Raw genomic sequence first — 16,998 nt, forward strand, 5'->3', positions numbered from 1 at the left:
AAAGAGTACAACAGGGATCGTCACTCCACCCACCCACCCCCTGCCGGAGCCTCGTGGAGCTTTAGGTGTTTTTGCTCAATAAACACACACAACGCCCGGTGTGGGAATCAAAACCATGATCCTCTGACCGCGAGTCCCCTGCCCTAACCACTGGGCCATTGCGTCTCCACATGTTACACTAATGCATTTATCAAATAATAATATTTTTATGGGATGTTATATAGTGAAAATTGTGGATATCATGGTTGAAACATGTTTGTGTGAATGTTATGGTTGAAATATAGTATCATGATAGTTGGAATAATTAAATTTTTACAAAACAGGGATGGGAACTGCTCATAAAGAAAGCACCTGCAAAATACAAGAAATTGAAGGAGTTCTTCCTATGAAATCAACAGTTTCTATGTGTTGTTCGGAAAGAAGTCTTTAATCTTACTGTATTCAGAGAGGAAGTTGATGGTGTGTCCAGGTGCATTACAGGATGATTTACGGAAAAACAGTTGGAACTTAGTGATAGAATATTGTTGGATAGCAATATCTTTTAGATTAGATTAAAAGGTCGTGAATATCAAACATGACTGAAACTAATTTAGAGAAAATGGTTCTAGAGTTCTCTTTGGGTTGATTGAATGATGAGGTATTGAGTAAGAATGTTGGTGCAACTACACATCAAATGGCCTCTTTCTGTAATAAGCACATAATGCCCCTGACTGGGGCATCTTCCATTTTGCATTTTCTGGAAGAGTCTAGTTTCATAGTCAGGGAATTAATGCATAAACATACAGCCAGTATCTACAAAGATTATTGAACTGTTAAATGTTGTTCTTCCTGGTCTTGTCTTCCTGCTACTGATGATGTCTTATGTCATGTACAGGTTGAAGGTGGCCATGCAGATGGGCACCTAGAGCAGTCATGGGCAAGCTGTAGCTCTCTGAATGGCATGACTAACAAAAAATTACCTTTTTGGTAGTATAGCTCACCTGATGAACCACCCTCTCTCATGTGGCCTGCTTCTTGAAAAAGGTTGCTCTATGCCTGATATAAAGTGCTCACAGTGATCAAGTTTGTTATACTTATTACATACAAACTTTTTTTTTCTCATGGCCATTAATTATATTTTCATGTGGCAAACTTATTAGATACCAGTTAAGTACTGAGACCAATATATAGTTGGCTGTACTTTCTTGTCCAAAAGAATTTGTATCCATATGTGAATGTTAGACAGCATTGTCTTGGACAAAATGCTTAGTAACATTTCTTCTAGTTCTTTACATTCTTAGTTCAAATTCCATCAGAGGCAACTTTGCTTTTTATCCTTTCAGCATTGATTAAATAAGTACCAGTGAAGTACTAAAGTTGATGTAATCAACTTGCCCCATCCCCTCAAAATCAGGAAGAATATGTATATATATGAAGTATAAGGAAAGGAAAAATTGTAGGTGTAGACTAACTTTAATTTATAATCCCTTTTATGGATTTTGACATCCCTTTGAAGGACCTCGCCTCTTTTGTGTGTGTGTGTGTTGAGTGGTAGCTGTGTGTTCTTCTCTTGTTTCTCGTCAAACTTGTTTCTCTTTTCAGTAGTGTCTTGATAGCTTCATATCATAATTATTATAGTTTACTTGAAGGCAGCAAGCTGACAGAATCTTCAGATGTTGGAAAAAATACCTTACAGTATTTCTTCCAATTCTTTACGTTCTGAATTGAAATTCTACCAAGGTCAACATTGTCTTTCATCTTTCTGTGGTTGATGAAATAAATTCTAATAAAGCCATGGGATTGATAAACTCCACTATAACTTTCCCTCAACATTTCTAGACTTGTTCCCTTTATAAATAATTAGAGGCATTGCACTACCAATTTTGCCTTTCCTCTGTTTAGGGTTAATAAAATGAAGTACCTGTTAAGTACTGCTGTCTCAGTGATATCAGCTGACATCCCCCCCCCCCCAAATTGCTGGCCTTGTCCCTACTGCAGCACTATCGTTATGGTTTGTTTGTATCATTATCTCGCCCTTCTTTCTTTCCGTACGTGTTGACCTCGAAAAGCAGACATATTTTCTTTTGTAAAAAGTAATGCAAGGGAGATAACTAATATACTCGATTTTAATTGGTTATCTCCCCTGCATTGCATGTCGACCGCTAATTTTTAATATTTTGTTTTTGTGATTTTAAATCCCACTGCGCTTGAGAAAATTTATATTCAATACATATTTAAATTTCAATGTTAGGTGAGTCTTCTTTTACCACCCAATGTTATCAACAAAATTAACTATCCTGACTGGAAAGACAACAGACGAACCTCGGTAGAGTCCACTACACTTGCTAGGTTAAATCTCCTTAAAATCAGACATTATCAGCCACAGACAGATACATTGTACAATGTAATCCACTTACTTAAGCCCTCTTCTCCCTATGGAAAGCCTTTGACGGCTTTTCTCTACTGTTCTCAAATCTAGGCTGTCTTTTCTGCTTCTCTTCGTTTCAATCGCTGCTTCTTCAGCTTTGCTTCAGTCTCCTGCATATGTTTCCCAAAGGGAAAACCTTTCTCTCCTCATTTGTCTTCTTGTCTTGTAACAGCATTCTCCCAAACAGGGTTAAGCCAGCTCCTATTGAGTTCACCTCATCACAGGTCAAAGCGGTTGATGCACATCTGTTGGCGGCCAATTATACAGCATGTTGAAGCCATTCCTGGTTTCAGTGATGAACGCCAAAGACTCGAGGGCCAGAAACAAGCTCCATATCTGCTTTGACTATTGTGATCCACGTCTTCAGCTCCCCTAGGTGTTGTTGGTCTTGAACTGCTATCGAGGCTTTTGCTGCTTGCTTTTTTTTTTTTTTTTTTTTTTTTTTTTTTTTTTCTAGATAGGTTTGTTGGCCCTACACAAGCGCATATTTACCTCTGAGAAGAAGTGGTCCCATGTTCATCTGGTTTCTATCCTTTGACCTGTCTGGCATGAGAGCCCCTACCAGGAGGTTGTACTCCACTCTTCTCGTGTAACAGTCAGGGTCATTGAGACACACAAATCACCATACTGTAATAAGGATTGGCAGGGAGGCAGATTTGGCGTTGGGGGGGGGGGAATGCCCCCTTCAAGAAAAGAAATGTACCCTTCTAAATAATGTTATTGTACCCCTTTCTCATGGAATTGTATTCCCTTCTGACCTTGTGCCCTCCCTTTGAAAAATTCCTGGGACCACGCATGACTGGATCTTTGGTGGATAACTTAGTCTAAGCTATATGAAAGAAATGATGTTCTCATGCTTGATTGCTTTTTCTAATCACAAGAAGTCTGTTAAATCATGACAGACTTGAACTAAGTAACAACAAGTTATTATTATTCTAAATCTTTATTGTAACAGAGTTAATTATTTCCTAGTCCACAGCTGTTACTAAGACTGTGAATAAGAGATTAACTCACATTCAGCTTACTTGAGTTTTCACTTTACAATTCCTGAATAATATATATTCACTTCAATAATTAACACTGTGCTAAGGTATGGCCGTCACACCATCTAATCCCACTCCTAAAATAAGTCTGGCTTTGTGTCTGATTAAGCTTATAATATCTTTTGTTGATATTTCTTGACACTTCAAATCTGAAGTAGACAATGATGAGCTCTAAAGAATACTTTACATCTGAATAACATTATTCAAGTCTATGCTGTAGAATTATTGACATTTGAATAAAGTATGTGTGTGAGTGTGAGTGTGCCATCATCATCATCATCATCATCGTTTAACGTTCGTCTTCCATGCTAGCATGGGTTGGATGATTTGACTGAGGACTGGCGAACCAGATGGCTGTACCAGGCTCCAATCTGATCTGACAATGTTTCTACAGCTGGATGCCCTTCCTAACGCTAACCACTCGAAGAGTGTAGTGGGTGCTTTTATGTGCTACTGGAACGAGGGCCAGTCAAGTGGTACTGGCAACGGCCACGCTCAAAATGATGTTTTTTACGTGCCACCTGCACAGGAGCCAGTCTAGCGGCACTGGCAACGACCTCGCTTGAATGTTTTTTTATGTGCTACCGGCACTAGTGCCAGTAAGGCAACGCTGGTAACAATCACGCTCAAATGGTGCTATTTACGTGTCACTGGCACAAAAGCCAGACAGCTGCTCTGAAAATAAAATTTTTTACATCAAACAGGCCTTACCTTAAAATGAGGTGTAAAAAACAAACATATATATACATATACACATTCACAGCTTATTTGGTGGACTTTTTTCCTGAGTTATATGCTGCTGAAGCTGGGGGGTAAATCTAATGTACCCATGTATCTTTTATACAGTCAAATAAGGTTTGTACATGCATACATTTATATATATATGTGTGTGTGTGTGTATACAAATGCATTTACATATATATATATATATATATATATATATATATATATATATATATATATATATATATATATATATATATATATATATATATATACTCCAAGAGAGTTAGAGGTTGAGGATTCAACCCACTAAGGGATAGTATCTATCCAATATACTGCTAGGAGGGTACCCAATTATTGTTACACTAGTGTTATACCAAGTGCAATAAGGGGGTTATTTTACCCTATGTGTGTGTGTATATATATATATATATATAATATATACATATATATATATGTGTGTATATATATATATATATAGATATATATATATATATATATAATATATACATATATATATATGTGTGTGTGTGTGTATGTAATGATTGAGGAAAACAGAATATGGAGTTAGCAAGAATCTTTATATAAAGGTTCTTGTTAACTTCATTTTCCATTTCTCTCATTCATTATAAACTCAACGAACATCATGGAATTCCTGACATAGACCCAATGACAATTATATCATAACCACGGATGACATCAGGTAACCTAAGCATTGTAAGTGCTTTAATCGGCACATTATTAGATTAATACCCAAAGTTCAAATAATTATGTGTGTGTAATGATTATTTAGACAATATCTTGATCATACTGCCAACCACCATAATGTAAGAGTTTAGCTTACCTCCAAGTAAGCATTCTAGCACTTTTTTTGTTTTCTAGTTGAAGTTAACTCTCTTAAATAATATTGTTAACTCCTACGAGAAAGAAATACTGATATTACAAGTTTTCATTTTATCTTTCTTCTGAAAAATTGAACCTTGTGTAAGGGACCAAAAATTAATCAAAAATTAATCTAATATTTTAGCTCTGTTAACTCCATCTTCAACTTGCAATTATTAAAAAAAGAAGAAAAAAAATGTTATTACTTACCATAATGAATTAATTATTGTAACACATAATACATTTACATATTTTGCAGGTAAGAGCTGCTGGTGGTTTGATAAAATATTTGGAGAAAAACCGTATTGGAATAGAATTGGAAGATATAAATGTTCGAGTGCCATTTGTCAATATTCAAGTGTTTTCTCTGTAAGTTATCCAGAAATTCTCTGCTTTATGTTATCATGGTTAATATCTAAACAATTGTTCTATGTTAAAATACTTATTTGAAACCTTAGAAGTCTCTCTTATGATAAACTAACAAAATAGGGTTCCTCTAGAGGATCACTGGAGTAATGTTGCTTGACAGAGTGCATAGCTCATAGATCAGTCTCTGAAAGTCAAGCTGCTACTTTTCCGTATTGAGAGGTCACAGCACCAGTACTATGGACATGTAGTTAGAATCTGGCAAGATGGATTCTTTAAACTGAGGTAACAAGTAGGAAACTTAAGGATGGACCAAAAATGATAGGGTTGGATAATATGCATAGTCTCAGTTGGTCATACCTGGGAATCCAACCAAATTGTTTAACTCTTTAACATTCAGAATATTCTCTCAAATGTAATGCTTATTTATTCAATTGTTCTTAATTAATCATGCATTATTTTGTAGCTTTGAGATTCAATGAGTTGATTGCTTATTTTTAGATACACATTGTAGAGTTGCTGTGAGAGATTAGATCTGGTTGATTTGAACATAAAGCAGGCAGAATATTTTGGCTTGATGTGGCCAGTTTAAATGCTAAAGGGTTAATGACAGTTGCTTCTGATTGGACATTTTGGAGGAAGTGCCAAGAATAGTGGGTGGAGAAGATGGGTAGATGGATGGGTACACTTACATCGTTAATTTTTGAAAACTTTATTCAACTGATTTTTACTGAAAGAGACCATCACTTTCCTTGAATGCTAGTGTTTGGCTTTAAGAGGAAGACTACAGCAGGGCAATGTTGTTTCATGGTCATTAATAAAAGTGGTACCACCTAGCTCTGCATCACTTACTAATAATGGTCAAATGTTGAGGAGATATCTAAGTGTAGAAAAAAATACATAAATAAGCTATGTGTAAAGTATGCTGTTTAGTGCAGCGGAAATATTATAGATTTTAGACATGTAAAATACTTTCTTCATAATATCTAACTTGTTGTAAGGCAGCAAGCTAGCAGAAACGTTTGGATTAAGCTGGCATGCTAACGTTTCTGCCAGCTCGCTGCAATGCTTAGCAGTATTTCGTCTGTCTTTACGTTCTCAGTTCAAATTCTGCTGAGGTCAACTTTGCCTTTCATCCTTTCGGGATTGATAAATTAAGCACCAGTTGTGTACTGAGGTCGATCTAACCAACTGGCATCCAGTCCCCCAAAATTTCTGGCCTTGTGCCTAGAGTAGAAAAGAATATCTAGCTTGTTGGCTTACAATTATAGGGTGAAGTCTCGCTGGTAATAACTTCACTTTTTATTCCATTCTAGTTGATAAAATGTATCCTGTAGCTCAATAATGAACTTGAAAGGTGAAAACTATGCATTTGCTCCATTGGAGACATTAGTGTTTAATATTTTATTATATGTGACAGAATAAAGAAAAAAATTATTTTACCTAAGTAAAGATATATGCCTAATCAAGACTTAATTACAATATATCTGAATTAAAATTTATATTTTGAATATTTTGCAGGAACGATCAAGTGATAATAGATAACACAGCACTGTCGTAAGTGATCCACTGTATCTTAACTTTGCTAGTGTTCCAACGGTTGTAAGACTAACTGTTGAATAATGCCGCTGTTAGCATAATAGGTTCGTTATCATAAGAACTGAGACAGCTTCAAATATTGACCAATGATATCTGCTACAAATAAAATGGCTCTGAACATTTCCAGCATGCTACAAAAACAGTCGGTCCACAAAAATAATAAAGAGTACATAGTGGTTGTGTATTGCATGGAATAGTCTAATATATTCATGTGTGTGTGTATATATGTATACATTACGCGCGCGCGCACACACACACACACACACACACACACACACACACACACACACACACATATTGGGTCATCCCATAAATAATGCAGTGTTTTTATACTTCTTTTATTTTTCAAAATTAAGATACACAAAGTTATTTTTTTAATCTAAAATATACACTCCTTCATTTTCTACAATGCTCTTCAATCAATCTGGTAGACTTGCAAGGCCCCTCTTCCAAAATTCATTTGTCCATGATGAAAAATATTCCTCAAGTACTGTTCTGACCTCATCTACAGAATTCATAGTTTTCTGTCCAAATGATTTTGAAGACTGTGAAATAAATGATAATCAGATGGAGTAAGGTCCTGCGAATATAGTAGATAGAGCATTGTTTTCCATTCAAACTGCTCCAGCCTTTGGAATGTCATCCTCGCTGTTTGTGGCCGAGCATTATCCTGATGGAAGAACACCTTTCGTCTTGAAACCAAAGATGGTCGTTTTTCTTCTAGCGCTAACTTAAGCTGGTCAAGCTGCTTGCAGTAGATCACCTTTATTACTGTTTGGTTTGGGTTTAAAAGTTCAACATAGATTGAACCTTTCATATCACACCAAACAGATAACAACACCATACCATATATATATATATATGTTATATACACACACAGTATGTATATGGTGAGAGAATAGAGTAGTTAAATAGATTCTTTTTACCAATACGTAAGAGATTGGTAACATTACTATAAGTTTCAAAGTGTATGTGTGTGTTTGTGTGCACTGTACCAGTGATATACTTGGACAAAAATCAATTAATTAAGTCTCCCCCACCCTCAACCATGCCCAACCAATCAAAAAGCCATGTACATCACTACATTCTTATATTTCAGTGCTTTGCAGATCTTCCGGAAGGAAACTCACCCATCAGTATATAAATCTGGGCAGAGCTGTAGCAAAGAGGGATTTAGCTTATTTGGTAAATGACATTTTGTTGGGTGTTGCTGCCCTTGTTGTTGTTGTTGTTGTTGTTGTTGTTGTTGTTGCTGGTGTTGTTGCTGCTGCATCCAGTTTTGTCGTTAAGACTGTTTTTGTTACGATTATGTTTTTTAGGCGTTGGTTTTTGTTAGCATTGTTGTTACCAGATACTGCAATTACCATCATTGCTATTATGTTGTTTAGATCAAGACCAATGACGAAAAGGCATTCATTTTCTGTGTGTCAGTGACACTGTATTATTTAATGTGTCCTCTTCTCTGATATCATCCTCTCTTTGTGTATATTAAACACTACATTGTTTTGTTTATTTTTAAAAAAAATTTTTTAAGCAAGATGCGTTTTGAGGGACATTTGACTGTTGTTTCTAGCTGGTTGTGTGACTACTTAAAAGCTCCCTCATTGATTCATGCTGTTGTTATTGAAGCTTGAGGTATTATTGGTTGTACTGTTGATTGTTGTTGAGCTGAATATCAAAACGTACATTGAGTGTGGGATAGAAAGTGACAAAGGAGTTATTTCCCTTTACATTTTGAGTTCAAATCCTGCTGAAGCTGTCTTTGCCTTTCATTCTTATGGAAGGAGAGTGATTAAAACAAATGCCAATTATTTACAGGGGTTGACTAAAGCAGTTATAATCTTTCCTTCCAAAATTTTTTTTTCATTTATTCTGAGGAATGGGAAGGCAATATTCAAGACCTTTGCAAACCTACTTTGGACTTATGAGGCTGTTGTTTTTATTTGGGCTCCTGTCAGCTCTGGCCAAGCACCTCTAGGATGAACAATATTGCAACTATAACACACCATCGCCGTCGTTGCTGTTCCTTAAAGTTCAAATCATACCAAGGCTGCTTTTATTTCTTCATAATCATTAAAAGAAGAACCAATATGCAGAATCGTTTTATCGCACTTAACAAAATGCTGAGGTCAGCTTTGCCTTTCATCCTACCAGAATCAGTTTTGCTCACACTCAGAATGAGAAACCACTTAGCAAAGTCTCAGTAGAACGACTAACATCTCTACCTTCCAATGCTCATTACTAGAGCCTTGTACACTATCCAGTTAAATATGGAGGATTGATTTAATTATTTTTTATATTATTGATAATTTCTATTGATTATTAATTACCATTATCAAAACCTTATGTTCTAGCAAGGATAGCCACTATCCTTGTTTGATTTCCACTTGAAGTCAAATCCTTTCACTTATCCCTTTCCAAAAGACATTTGCAGTATGACTATCACACAGTCCTATTTTGCTCTCCAAACAGTTTGTGGCTTTCTATCGTAAAACCAATCATTGTTATATATTTTTATTACATAAGTTTTGGTATTATTTTAATTTCGATTTTATATTTTTTGACATTTTTCAGGAATTCTCAACAGATGCAAATCTCAACTTGGCAGCAAACTACTAAGGTAAACATGTTCTGGATCACTCTTTTGCTTGTAGTCAAAGTATAGATATTGAGTAGTGGGGTGGGGGTGGGGGGACAGGCCTATTGATTTAACCCTTAAGTGTTTAAACCGGTCATATCAGGCCAAAATTGTCTTCCTGTTTTATGCTCAAACCAGCCAGCTCTGACCTCTCACACCTACCCTACAAAGTCATTCTAAAAATAAACAGGGACATCATCAAAATCTCAGAGTTACAAGATGCTGTACAATTAACTTAAAATAATGTAATTAAACAGGCTTTACGTTTGACAGAGTAATCTGAATGCTAAAGGGTTAATCTAACATGAGAAGAATACTTCACTACAACTGTTTTACTGAGTGGGTGAGAATGTACTGGGCTCCCCTCATGGCCTCCATAATGTTACATGACTGATATATTTGCCAATCTTGTATAGGAATGACACTTCATTAGCTTACTTCATCCTGTTGTAAGCTAACAGAGCACTTATCAGTTGCATAGTATTCCTGTCACCTACACAAAAGTGTTGTTTGCCCTTGCTCGTATGTTTGCTTGATCAGGGCTGACCTTTGGCCAAACAACAACATCAAGAACATTATAAGTCGATAATTGTCTCTTGGAGTTGCAGTATTAGGCTGAAGCTCCACCATGTAGCATTTAAAGATATTTTCCTGAAGAATTTAGAACTCAGTATCCATTGAGGGGTATTTCTGATTATGAAAACTGAAGAAATGACACTATTTACCACAGATACTAGAAAGAGCAACCTAATTCTCCCTCAGTTCACATCTTAAAAATGAAGGGACACATTGCATAGTGTCATTCTAATTACAGCACATCTGAAAATACATAGAATGGTTATAAGTGACATGCTTTTGGTCACATGTCCGATTATTCTTGGTTGTCCTGGGACAAATCAATAACAATAAAATAGTTCTCGGCCGATTTTTTCATCTTAAACATTGATTCTAACGCTCTTAGTTTATTTTTCTTATTTCAAGACGCTGGTTTTTAACACCTACAAAAAATGTAGAAATTCTTCAACAGCGCCACAGTGCCATTGCCTACTTTATCAACAAGTGCCAAAGTGACATTGTCCGAAGTCTTGAAGGATGCTTACTGCATATCCGAAGTATCTCTGTAGGTTTGCACTCTACTATTTTCTTTAATCCGTTTAAATTTGTAAGCTTATCTATTGTATTTCGTTTTTGGATTTGGTTTGCAAGATTTTTTATGTGATTTCATGTGTTGAAGCATATTCTGTTGTGTCTGGGGAGAGTCATTTTCTTATTGTGCCGTAAAATTTAACACACTCACTGGTAAAATTTCCACTTCTTTTTCTTTTTATTTTCCTAAAATTTTCATTGCATTTTGCAACCTTATCAATAGTCTTGACTGTCCATTATTTACGCTGCGTTCTTTTTTACTTTCAAATTTCAGGCTGGCAGGGCCAAACAAGGTGCTACAGCTTGTTATAAAACATAATAGTACATCAACAGACATTGTTGTATAATATAGTACACCATGGTTGTCTTATAGCACATTTGATAATCTGCAATCAGCTGTAGCAATTTCTTGCACATTGTAGTACATTGTAAGATACTGTAGTGCATATTGTTTAACCCCGGGTCAGCCTTGATTGAGTAGACCTATAATCAAAAGATTTCAAGCTGTGACCATCTCATATTTATCCATATCAAGAACTACATTTTCCCTTTGTGTGATCTATTTGAGAAGACAGCATGTGATACATTCTAAAAAATTGTAGACTGTAAGAGAATATAAACCAATGCTGAAATATAAAGAAATTACTTTTTGAGCCTAGATTGATTCTTTTCTATGAATTTTCTAATGTTTCTCAATTTCAAATTAAACAGCGAATATTAAGCCGTATGAAGCAGGCCCAGGTATCAATTGGAGATTGGCAAAGATTATATAAGGTAAAAACTAAAACCTGTTCTTTCTTTTCTTTTGAATATAAATTCTTTTTATTCTTTCATGATTAGATATACGTGTACCTCCATGCCAAAGAAGATCTTACTGGTGCTGGTACCATGTAAAAAGCACCTTGTCCATCCACTGTGTAAAGTGTTTGGCATTAGGAAGGACATCCAATCATGAAAACAATGCCAGAACAATACAGAGGGGTTTGGTGCAGCCCTTTGGCTTGCCAACTCCTGTCAAACCATCCAACTCATGCTATTATGGAAGCTGGGCATTAAATTATGATGATGCTTATTGTGATGGCCATATTCAAGTCACATAATCAGAAGTTAGTTATATCTATTGTCCAACCTGACTGATGTGTAACAAAGAGCTGAAATCACTTTGATAATGATAAAATATTCTATAATAGTGATAATATATTAAATACTCATTACATCTTTGTAAGTATACCCACATTGGAGATCATGCCTATCAATTTTTTTATTAAATACTGCAAAACATAGCTCATAATTGTTGATATGAAGTAGTTGGAAAATAACATGGGCATTAATGTTAGTGAAACAGCTTTTCAAGACAAATTTGTATTATGAGTATTCTGAAATTCAAACTAAAAATGTCTCGTTATATTACATACTAAGTACTGGATGTGATGTTTACATTTTTTTTATTAATAGCCTGAAAATTAAAAATATTTCTTTGTTTCAATTTATATATATGTATAAGGTGGCGAGGTGACAGAAGCATTAACACGCCAGGCAAAATGCTTAGTGGTATTTCATCTGTCTTTACGTTCTGAGTTCAAATTCTGCCAAGGTCGACTTTGCTTTTCATCCTTTCAGGGTGGATCTAATTGACTGGCCCCTCCACAAACATTTCGGGCCTTGTGCCTAGAGTAGAAAAGAATTTATATATATGTATAAGAGAAGAGAAGACCCGGCAAGCCAAGTGAGATTGTTGCCAGTGCCCCTGGACTGGCTCTTGTGCGGGTGGTACATAAGATGCACCATTTTGAGCGTGGCCGTTGCCAGTACCGCCTGACTGGCCTTCGTAGGATTTTCAAGCGAGATCGTTGCCAGTGCCCCTGGACTGGCTCTTGTGCGGGTGGCACATAAAAGACACCATTTTGAGCGTGGCCGTTGCCAGTACTGCCTGACTGGCCTTCATGCGGGTGACACGTAAAAGCATCCACTACACTCTCTGAGTGGTTGGCGTTAGGAAGGGCATCCAGCTGTAGAAACTCTGCCAAATTAGATTGGAGCCTGGTGTTGCCATCCGGTTTCACCAGTCCTCAGTCAAACCGTCCAACCCATGCTAGCATGGAAAGCGGACGTTAAACGATGATGATGATGTATATATAGACCAATTAATAGCTGTAGATATGTGTATATGTTTGTGTTTATGCAATCATAATGGTTACAAATAATCATGACTGTCATACAAACCATGTCATTCATTTTCTATCTTTTTTGAAAACATGCCTGACCTTGGAAAGGGGGTTAGCAACAGGAAAGGCATCCGACCATGGGAAAATCTGCCTCAATGAATTCGTCTAATCCTTACAACAATGCAACAAATACAGAGAGGTGAATGCTATGTTGATGACAGCACTGCTTGACATACGTGTGTATACACACACACACACATTTTCTCACACACACACACATGCACCCACATGAAATTGTATATACATTCCTGCAATGGTCCAAGTTGTTAAAGGCCACCTATTTAAGACTTAAGAAATGAAAGAAACAGATTCAATTGATGAATGAAACTTAATAGTTTTCTATAAATAAAATGTCTAAGGAAGTAAAAATAGACTGAGATCAAGTAGGATATGATACCAAATGGTGAGAATTCACTTGGCTTATTCTGACTGCTGAATCTTGTTGCCTCTGATTTCCATGTCAACCCCAATTAAGCACAACTATAATTAAAAGCCATCACCATCCTGTATTTTTGTACTTTTATTTCTTTTATACTTTTCAGCCACACAGCTGCAGTCATGCTGGAGCACCATATTTACGGGTATTTTTTTTCTTAAGACAGTAGGAATGTAATTTGAGATTTAGCTGCTATTTATTGAAAGTTGTTTGGCAAATGTAGAGGCTCTTTTGTTGATGTTTAGAGCTTTCTCACTGGCTTGTGAGATCCTTTGTAACTAACAAAGGACAATAGTACACAACATCAACTAGGAGACATAGGTTTAGTTGCCACCGGATATTCACTTTTAATTCTCTTTTAAATATACCTTGTTTTTGCACCTGCACCTTGATAACAGCAAAATAAATTATTGTTATGCTTGACAAACATATATTCTCTCTTGACAGACAGTATACCATGCAATTTACTTAGCAGACATATGTAAAGCACAAGACCAACAAATTTCTGTCTTTAAAAAGGTAAACATTTTATAATATCTCAACAATATTCTGTTGTACTCAGTAGTCAAATACTCCTATATTACCAACAAATTTGAATATACATATTGAAGAGTGAGCTGAGAGTTTGTGTTTCTGATCATTTATATACATACATACATACATACATACATACATACACACATAGAGTAGCTGTCTGGCTTCCGTGATAGTGGCCCATAAATAGCACCATTTGAGCGTGATCGTTACCAGCATCGCCTTACTGGCACGTTAGGAAATCATTTGAGCGAGGTCATTGCCAGTGCCGCTAGACTGGCCCCTGTGCAGGTGGCACGTAAAAAACGTCATTTTGAGCGTGGCCGTTGCCAGTACCATGTGACTGGCCCTCGTGCCGGTGGCACGTAAAAGCACCCACTACACTCTCCGAGTGGTTGGTGTTAGGAAGAGCATCCAGCTGTAGAAACTCTGCCAAATCAGATTGGAGCCTGGTGCAGCCATCCGGTTCACCAGTCCTCAGTCAAATCGTCCAACCCATGCTAGCATGGAAAGTGGATGTTAAACGATGATGATGATGATGATGATGATATATATATAGGTGCAGGCGTGGCTATGTGGTAAGAAGCTTGCTTCCCCACCATATGGTTCCAGGTTCAGTCCGACTGCATGGCACCTTGGGCAAGTGTCTTCTACTATAGCTTCAGACCAGCCAAAGCCTTGTGAGAGGATTTGGTACATGGAAACTGAAAGAAGCCTGTTAACCACTGATTGGTTCCTGTGTCGGTGGCATGTAAAAAGCACCATCTGAATGTGGCTGATGCCTGTACTCCCTGACTGGCTCTCGTGCTGGTGGCATGTAAAAAGTACTATCAGAATGTGATCGATGCCAGGCCCGCCTGACTGGCTCCTGTGCCGGTGGCACATAAAAAGCAGCCACTACACTCTTGGAGTGGTTGGCGTTAGGAAGGGCATCCAGCTGTAAAAACATTGCCAGATCAGATTGGAGCCTGGTGGAACCGCTGGCTCTCCAGACCTCAGTCAAACCGTCCAACCCATTCCAGCATGTATTGAAACTAGTTTATATTATATAGAATTTAGACTATAGTGTGTAAGAAATAGTCTGCACTTTACAGAAACTGGTCTGTGCTGCTAGAAACTACTCTCTTCTATACAGAATATTAGACTAGTTTGTACTATCTAGAAATAGAATGCATTGTAATGAATGTGTGTTTTAGATGTTATATCCTAAAATATGTTGTTGTGTATTTTAGATCAGTTCCACATTCACAGAAGATCTTCACAGAATTGCTACTTTGATTAACAAAATAGTAAGTTTATTTTTTTAATTTGACCCTGCAATCTTTGATGTGTTATTGTCACTGCTGCGACTGGCTTGTTGCTATTTTTGTTGTTGCTGTTGTTATTATGATTGTAATACTTGTCAATGTTGTTGTTATATCAATAATCAATGGTGTTATTGTTTTAACAGTTTTAACATTGCTATAATCTGATTTCTGTTGCTATGGTTATCATAGTGGTCGATATTGATACTTTTTCCCAAAATTACTTATTTTTTAACTGAAAAATATACCTTACTACTATTGAAAATTACTGTTAATCCATGATCAATTATTCTGTCTAGCTCAGTCTATAATAAGCACCATATTCTCTTGGTGGTTATTGTAGTCTAGTAAGGAGGAATACAGTGGTTCAATCCCCACTATAGCTGTTTTATTCTATCCCAGGCCTATCATTTATATTCCCATTGCTTTCGTGTGTGTTGGGCCTTTGCCTTTTACTTGTTTCAGTCATTGGACGGCAGCCATGCTGGGGCACTACCTTGATGGGTTTTACTTTAAGGGATCAACACCATTATTACCGGTTTTTTTTTGGGGGGGGGGTTCTAAGTCTGGTACTTATTCCATCAGTCTCAATTTCTGAGAAGGTTGCTTGTCAAGTGATGATGGAAACAAACACACACACACACACACACACACATGTGACTGACTTCCACACAGTTTCCATCTACCAAATTCATTCACAAGACATTCATTAACCATCGGCTATAATAGAAGACACTTGTCCAAGATGCTGTACAGTGAAACTGAACCCATAACCATGCAGTTGCAAAGCAAGCTTCTAAGGCTTATAACCATGTCTGAGCCTTTTCCATTCCCCCTCCCTCCCCCTTCCTACCGCTGACCACTCAACTGTGATGTATGAGTGGAGTTATCTACCTTGATCAGAGAGATTCAATCCAATAATTGTGATTTTGAACTTACGACAATATATGGTCAGCGCTTCTGTTTCTTAATCTCAGTAATTTCAATGCTGACAAAGTAAGTGGCATCAAATCTTCGTCCATCATCATTCAAATCACCATCACATTCTCCACATATTTCGCATAAGCAAAACAGATTGCCACGTAATATTATGCTATGTGAAAATTCATCAGTGATTTGCTATTTTTTTAGGTCGATTTCGCAGAATCAAAAGCCCAGAATCGCTTTGTTGTGAAAGCCAATGTTGACCAAAATTTGGATGACAGTAAGGTCCTCATTTGTTGTTAATTTTATTAGCCTTGTTTACATGCAAAACCCTTACAACTACACATACTTACACATAGGCACAGACATTTTTTTGTTTTGTCCTGAGCTGTCCATAATGTTTTTCGTCATGTAAACCCCTGTGGTTAATAAAGAAATCTTTATCATTATTATTACGTTGTTTTTTTTTTCTTCTTTCCTCAAATTTTCTTCCATTTCTCGCCGAGTGTTTTCCGTACACCTAGGGCAGAGAAACTCATTGTATGAATTCCCAGTTTACACACACAAATTCACAGGTAAAATATGTTTTTAAAAAAAAATTAATAAATAGATAAATTCATGAATGGATTCAATATTATTATTATTATTAAAGTGGAGAGCTGGCAGAATCGTTAGCACACTGAACGAAATGCTTAGGGGTATTTCACCCGTCGTTACAATCTGAAATCAGATTCCACCAAGGTTGACTTTGCCTTTCATCTTTTCAGGGTC

The 16,998-nt window shown here is 36.7% G+C and overlaps 2 protein-coding genes across 4 annotated transcripts in view; both read left to right on the top strand.

The window, feature by feature from the left end:
* The window catches only part of LOC106874433 (mutS protein homolog 5), a 251,549-nt gene that overhangs the window by 209,774 nt on the left and 24,777 nt on the right, over positions 1 to 16,998 (top strand). For all 3 annotated transcript variants that reach the window (XM_052970104.1, XM_052970105.1, XM_052970106.1), the window contains exons 8-16: positions 5,315 to 5,424; positions 6,943 to 6,978; positions 8,120 to 8,205; positions 9,595 to 9,640; positions 10,640 to 10,778; positions 11,516 to 11,578; positions 13,913 to 13,984; positions 15,232 to 15,288; positions 16,435 to 16,507. In XM_052970104.1, the coding sequence (XP_052826064.1) occupies positions 5,315 to 5,424; positions 6,943 to 6,978; positions 8,120 to 8,205; positions 9,595 to 9,640; positions 10,640 to 10,778; positions 11,516 to 11,578; positions 13,913 to 13,984; positions 15,232 to 15,288; positions 16,435 to 16,507 (682 nt within the window). The remainder of the gene's footprint in view (positions 1 to 5,314; positions 5,425 to 6,942; positions 6,979 to 8,119; positions 8,206 to 9,594; positions 9,641 to 10,639; positions 10,779 to 11,515; positions 11,579 to 13,912; positions 13,985 to 15,231; positions 15,289 to 16,434; positions 16,508 to 16,998) is intronic.
* LOC106874428 (growth arrest and DNA damage-inducible protein GADD45 beta) overlaps positions 1 to 16,998 on the top strand; it is a 371,959-nt gene that overhangs the window by 206,213 nt on the left and 148,748 nt on the right. The window lies entirely within an intron of this gene.

This window comes from Octopus bimaculoides, chromosome 8, assembly GCF_001194135.2.
Source record: "Octopus bimaculoides isolate UCB-OBI-ISO-001 chromosome 8, ASM119413v2, whole genome shotgun sequence".
Lineage (NCBI taxonomy): Eukaryota > Metazoa > Mollusca > Cephalopoda > Octopoda > Octopodidae > Octopus > Octopus bimaculoides.